General features: G+C 38.9%; 1 protein-coding gene across 1 annotated transcript; it reads left to right on the forward strand.

Moving 5' to 3' along the window:
* Positions 1 to 2281: 2281 nt before the first annotated feature.
* LOC122931173 (matrix metalloproteinase-18-like) lies at positions 2282 to 6827 on the forward strand. Its single transcript, XM_044285179.1, has 10 exons — positions 2282 to 2495; positions 2867 to 3108; positions 3210 to 3358; positions 3445 to 3570; positions 3916 to 4077; positions 4718 to 4853; positions 4969 to 5102; positions 5351 to 5510; positions 5627 to 5727; positions 6528 to 6827. Exons 1-10 carry the CDS (start codon positions 2391 to 2393, stop codon positions 6659 to 6661), a joined length of 1449 nt encoding a protein of 482 aa, XP_044141114.1. The 5' UTR covers positions 2282 to 2390; the 3' UTR covers positions 6662 to 6827.
* The last annotated feature ends 217 nt before the right edge of the window (positions 6828 to 7044 follow it).

Raw genomic sequence — 7044 nt, forward strand, 5'->3', positions numbered from 1 at the left:
TCCCCAGCAAAAAAAATGTTTGCATACGGTGGAGGATGTCGGATGTATTCTTAGGATAAGTCATCAAATATCTGATTGTCAGGGGTCTGATCCCCAGTAATGAACTGTTTTTCAGTAGCTCCAACACCAGAACTACACAGCTCCTTCCAGGGGCGTAACTATAATTCATAGGGCCCCATCATCTAGTGTAAGAAAGCTAAAACTGCAGCATAAGTAGCAATAATTTTAGGTACTGTAAAATAGCACAACATATGAGAAAACCCACAATATAGCAAAAAAAATTCCATATTGTTATTCATCACAAAAAAGGTACAATATCCTTGCACCTGATTGGGGCCCCCAACCTCTGAGCCCTATAACAAGTGCTATGGCTATATTTACACCTCTGGCTCTGTCCATTGTGTAGGGGATGCAGCTCTTCTCCCATTGAAGTGAGTGGGTCTTTTCTTAACAACTTTTTAATAATCTCAGACTTCGCCATCCAGTTTACAATGGCCACGGATGGTCAGAACTGCTTAAACATCTGAACAGACTGTGCTTTGCTTTTTTTTTTTTTTTGTAGCCCCCATGTAAGTGACTAGACATTGCAGAAACAGCTCAATGAGCTTTGCTTTTTGTGAATCTCACAAGTTATGGAAAAAGTGTAGCTCACTCTGCTACGTTGTTTCTGTATAGGAGCTATGAAAACAGCACTGTCCACCCTCCCCGCTGTTTTCTTACTCTAGAACTGGCGGGAGTAGGTTTCGGGTGTGGCCCGTTCTGAGATGGGAATACCCCTTCAACCCTTTTCTGCATTTGGTGACAGCCTTATTAGCACAATGCTCCATGGATACCAATCCACAACCTTAGTGAACCCAGAGATTAGGAAACTGCATGTACAGCAATTCCCAAAAATTCTTCTATTACCAGAAATGATCTGATAATGATCCGTTAGGTAACTTCTTCCTTGTTACCTTTCCTGCAGCGACAGGATAAAATATCGGTTATCCAGTTTGGACCTCTACCCAGGTGAAAGAAGAGTTCCACAATGATGCTTCTGGGGCCTTCTCTCCAACCATCCACCATTATCACAATGTTTCAATGGGCAGAACAGTGCCTCAGTGGTTAGCACCGGGGTCCTGGGTCTGAATCTGACCAAGGACATCTGCATGAAGTTTGTACGTTCTCCCGATGTTTGTGTGGGTTTCCTCCAGGTTCTCTGGTTTCCTCCCACACTTCAAAGACAAAGCTCTGAGGAATATAGTAGCGCTATATAAGTGCATAAAATAAATAAAAATGTGTCCAGATGAGGTCTCTTCATAGGGAGAGTACCTGTATAGCTCCAGCTAACAAGGAGCGGTCCTGGGTGGAGCCCCCCTATTTATTACATGCATCCAAATACCCTAAGGGGGTACTAGCACAGAATGCCGATTACACACTGTTTTTCCGTGTGGATTCCCATGCAGAAACAAAAAACGTATTGGAGTACCAGCCAAGTGTATCAGAACAGACCATTCTCATGTTCCCTATTGCGGATTTCCAATTTTTAAATGAAGGGTGAGGTCTGCAGCAAAACTGCATTTAATCGCAACCAAAAAAGGCAATTAAAAATTTGGTTTGGCTGCTGAAACACACAGAAATCCGCACAGAAGTTCATGTCGTTTTTCTGCATGTTTACCCGCACCCGTGTGCAGGTTCCCTAAAAGAGGTGGATTATGAAGGCTGACGAAGCCCCTATAAGGCAGTAGGGACACTGAATATTCCATAAGGGTACGGCCACACTGTCTGTTTCCTGATGCAGCTTTTGAATAAAAAAACAGTAGTGGATCATAAAATGAGAGAAAGTATAAAGGACAGGTATGACTTCTCCTCTTTTTTGAATTCACTGCTGGTTTTGGCTTCCAAAACTGCGTCCAGAATCCCTGACTGTGTGGCCGTACCCTAATAGCATTGCTCCTACTTATTTCTCTCAATACAGATGTAGTACCATATGTAATGCCATTTGTAATGCTTCCATACCGGCCACTTTAACAGTTCAACTTTATTAATATATATATTTTATTTTTCATTGATTATTTTCACGGCACTTACCTTGAGAAAAACGCCGTCTAGCACACGTGTTATGTGGTATTAAAGTGTCTTTCTTTGATTCTCTCCAAAACCTCTTCCTGATCATTAATCATGCAATGTTGCACAAGTGTGGGCTTTACTTAGTTTGCACTTTGTCATAACATGCTGGCAGTGAAAGCACAAGCTTTTTTGCTGTGATTGTAGGAAGTCGTAAACAGTGAGTCACTTTCTGTAGACGGGATGAGGCACCAGGTACAGTATATAAAGGGCTCGCTCTGCACTGAGAGACTCAGAGACCAGAAGAAAGTCCTAAAGTCACATAGACCTAAGGAGATCAAGCAATGAAGAAATTACTTCTCGTCCTGCTACTTTCTGTAGCTTACACTTCAGCTTTCCCTGCAGAACCTCCAAGAGGTAACGAGGAGAATGATGCCAAGTTTGCAGAAGTAAGTATTACAATGCCGGGTATTATAATATAACCCCTCATTAGACGTTTACGTTGTTGCTCTTATAGTATTACTATTATATCTAGTGGTGATATCTACCAGGTGTGTGAGCACAAGGTTTAGATCACAGATGGAGTGTAGGCACTTTACAGAGTCAGGTAGCCTCTTTAAGATCTCAGATATGATGGTGTGTAATAAGGTGGATTAGTGGATCATAAAGTGCAGTATGTCCCTTATATTTACTCAGTTACAGTGCCTCACATAGACAATGTAGAACAAGTTGATTTCCTTCAACCAATTTTGTTTTTTGGCTAGAAATTTGTATTATATGTTTATATTCTTTTAATGCTTTACCATTATTTCATCTGTAGGAATATTTGAAGAGATATTATAATCTTCAGAACAATGTACGACAGTCAAGAAAAAAAGGCGAAAATCCATTGACCCTAAAAATCAAGGAAATGCAGCAATTTCTTGGTCTAAAAGTGACAGGAAAACTTGACTCAGAGACCATGGAAGTGATGCACCAACCGAGATGTGGGTTTGTTGATGCAGGTGAATTCAACATATTCCCCGGTAACAAAGGATGGAACAAGAAAGAACTAACATACAGGTAAAAGTCAAGGACTTTGAGGTTTTCTTATGGTCTGCCGATCCTATTTATAGTCCAGCATCAATAATCTAATCTAAAAATCTCAATCTTCTCCTTTCTAGAATATTGAATTACACACCCGACATGCTCCAATCTGAAGTAGACTACGCCATCCAAAGAGCATTTAAAGTTTGGAGTGATGTCACGCCTTTGACTTTTACACGGATCTATAGTGGAGTTTCTGACATTGAGATCTCCTTTGCTGCCCAAGGTAGGATCCCAAATATGTTTCTTATCACAATGTGGACTCTCAAAATAACGAATCATATAGTAAGATGTGATTATTGTCTTCCACAGTCCATAACGATTATTACCCATTTGATGGCCCACATGGGACACTTGCTCATGCTTTTGCCCCATCCAGTGGAATTGGTGGAGATGCCCACTTTGATGAAGATGAAACGTGGACAAGTGGCTCTAATGGTAGGTCACCGTTCTCTTTGTTATGTAAGCAAGTTCTCCACATTCACCGAATAATGATAATGAAGGAGTTACCAACTTGAAAACTTGATTTTCCCCTCTCCCGTCCCCCGAGTCAATCCAGCTTTGAGACGGAAAAACTATTTTAAACTTAATGGTTGATAAGGTGACACTGCCTAACAACCAAGTATTTTCTATCGGGATGTTGTCAGGAGTCATCTCTGTAACAAGCAGTCTATCTTAGATTACACTGTCCCTCTATAATTACCAAGTTTTTTCTGCAAGTTACTTATTGTAGTACATATAAGCAAAGCCACATTCTCATGCATGAAATCTCTTTCTTTACAGGTTATAACTTGTTCATTGTGGCTGCTCATGAGTTTGGCCATTCCCTTGGTCTTTTTCACTCCAGTGATCCCAGTGCTCTGATGTATCCCACCTACCATTTTACTGAACCTAGTGAATTCCGTCTTCCTGAAGATGATGTCAATGGGATCCAATCACTTTATGGTAAGAAATGTAGAAGGCAGCTATCTCTAGTATGCACTGCCAGCCTTTAGTTAGATTGTGCCCTGGGCAGTACCCTCTTTTGTCCTCCAGTATATTGTCAAATATTACACAATCACCAGTATATATACCATTCATAATTATGTGTGTCATACACTATGAACATACCTACACTGGAAGCTTTCCCAGCATATACAACAAACATGCTCAAAACACATGATATAACTCAAGGTTTGGTGGTCCAAGCCTCAAGGGCACAACCTTGTGGCAAAACCTTCAGCAGAGATGTAGGTCACACAACCCTAGATGGTTCTACTGGTATATATTGAGGACATTTGAGATGTAGGCCAGGGCCTAAAAAAGTGAATTTAACATACCCCTAAGTGAGGGGCATGGAGATTTTATTTTCCTTGACAGAGTCATACTAGTCTACCACTGTTCTAGTGGATCCTTTGGCATGCCCAGCCTTTGGCACATCTTTGGGGGAGGGGCAAGGAACACCCTTCCAAAACCGATCCTAGAGGAAGACCTGCATGAGATACAATTATGCAACTTCTCAAATTTCATGGTGGTTCTTCATAAAGACCATTGAAAAGCAATTAACAATGTCCATTTTATAACCTATATCGTTATATTAATACAGGAGCAAGAACAGCCCCTGAAGAGCCAACTGTCCCAGAAAAACCAAATGACCCAAGCACCCCATCCACCTGTCTGCCAAACATCACTTTTGATGCTGTGACAACTCTGCGTGGAGAAATTATATTCTTTAAAGAGAAGTAAGTGATGCATTCATTGAAATAGTTTGATTTAGCCACTTAAATACTGGCATGTTGATAAAGAGAATTGTCCCATTGTATATGCAATGCTTCAATGTATGTTCCTATCTCACAGAACCTTCTGGCGTCAAATTTCCCAAAATTCTGAAGTTGAGCAACATTTAATCAGCACTTTCTGGCCAACTCTACCAAATCACATTCAGGCTGCTTATGAGTTCCAGGACAGGGACCAAGTTCTTGCTTTTAAAGGTATTACTCATTTTATGGTTATATCGTTTTTTAAGATTATTTGATAGCAATAGATGTATAAGATCGATAAATGTATGGTAAGTGGAAAGATAGGAAATTATTCAATAAATAATAGGTAGATGTAAAGAAACGGATAGATAGATAGATAGATACTGTAGATAATAGATAGATAGATAATAGATAGATATGAGATAGATAGATAGAATTATATATATACAGTATTTATACAATGTATATGTTTTTCCTAGGTGCAAAGTACTGGGTCATTAGTGGATATGAAGTCACAGAAGATTCTCCTAAGAGCATTTACGATTTGGGTTTTCCACGGACTGTGAGAAAAGTTGATGCTGCTGTCTATGATGACAACTCCAGGAAAACCTATTTCTTTGTGAATGATAATTATTGGAGGTAACAAATAATAATAATAATAATAATAATATTTCATTTACAATTAAAAAAATATATTAGAATAAGAAAATCTCTAAATTTTGAAGATGTCTCCTAACCCCAATTTCTTTCTGCAGTTATGATGAGCAAAAACAGAGCATGGATAGTGGGTTCCCTAAAAAAATAGTAGACAGGTTTCCTGGTCTAACCAAGATCCGTGCAGCTTTTCAGAAAGATGGTAAGACAAAAAATTATATATTTTTGAATTTTAGCTGAAATTGTCATAATATTATTATTACTATATAACATATATAATTAAGTTTTTAATTAAAGGGGTTCCCTAATAATATGTATTTTACCATGAATAAACATTTAAAGGGGATTTTCAGGAGTTTAATAGTGATGACCTGTCCTCAGGATAGGTCAACCATATCAGATCGACGGGGTCCGACTCACGGCTGTTTTTGGGAGATGCTGTGCACCAGAATCAGGCTCCTCAACACTACAGCTCCATGCCTGGTTACTGCACCAATACTCCAATGAATTTATCAATATTAAACTTCCGGAAACCACTTTAAGTTTTTATTAAATGGGTTCTCCAATTAAGGCAATCCCTTTTTAAATGTCCTAGTAGGGCATATGAATGTCATAGGGGTAATCCACTATTAGTTACAACTGAGAGCTGCTCATAGAGAGTGCACTTGGCCCATCCATAACATTTGGCAGCCGCCGAGGAAATATATGAATGGCTGCAGCTCCTATTATTGGAGGGAAGCTTCAATTTGTAGTTCACTCCCAATTTTTTTTAACACCAAAGTGTAAAGCATAAGAGAGGGACAGAACGTGTATTTTCAGGCTCTAACAAAGCTAAGATACAGTTATTGAACATAACTGTGCCCTAAGGGAACTGAGCTACAAAGAAAAGTTAGCACCCTAGGGTTGCTAGAGTACTAAATGAAATAACCAATGCATTTGAATAGGTATTTCTTTAAGCATGAGTTAAAGTATTTACCGTTAATTAAAACATTTTATGTTCAGGATTTCTGTACTTCTTTGATGGACATCACCAGTACGAATTCAGCTCCGCCAAGAGGAGAGTCACCCGTCTACTAAAGAATAACAGCTGGATAAAATGTGGCAACAAGGCCAGCAACCTGAAAAAAAGAAATTAGAAATTAATTAATTCTTTACATTGAATGTTTTTAATTTAATTTTTTACCTGTTCTAAGTACTAATATTTTATATAGCACTTGTTTAAAAATGAAAGCATATTTTAATATTTATTCACTGTTATTTTTTTATAATGTGTGGAATACATTAAAAATGTTTTGTATTCAACTATAGCCTCTGGTGTTCTGTTACTAGGATTCTAAACTTAAAAATGAATGGCTTTGGTTGAGATGGGGACTTTACGTGGGACGTGGCATACTCTAGGCTTACTCTTTCTTGGTATCCATTGCAGACAGAACATTTAAAGGTGGTTTCTGCTGTCTCCCAGCCAAAGTTAAGTCCTAATGTCACCGCCAGTTCTGTTAGAAGGTCTGGCAGACGTTCT

The sequence above is a fragment of the Bufo gargarizans genome, chromosome 3 (genome assembly GCF_014858855.1).
Source record: "Bufo gargarizans isolate SCDJY-AF-19 chromosome 3, ASM1485885v1, whole genome shotgun sequence".
Taxonomy (NCBI): Eukaryota; Metazoa; Chordata; class Amphibia; order Anura; family Bufonidae; genus Bufo; species Bufo gargarizans.

What these genes read in the sequence shown, in the direction of transcription:
- LOC122931173 (XM_044285179.1), top strand. Translation starts at nt 2,391, where the DNA reads ATGAAGAAATTACTTCTCGTCCTGCTACTTTCTGTAGCTTACACTTCA. An exon ending in AAGAAAGAACTAACATACAG is followed by an intron (nt 3,109 to 3,209) that starts GTAAAAGTCAAG and finishes TCTCCTTTCTAG; the next exon opens with AATATTGAATTACACACCCG. An exon ending in CCAAGTTCTTGCTTTTAAAG is followed by an intron (nt 5,103 to 5,350) that starts GTATTACTCATT and finishes TGTTTTTCCTAG; the next exon opens with GTGCAAAGTACTGGGTCATT.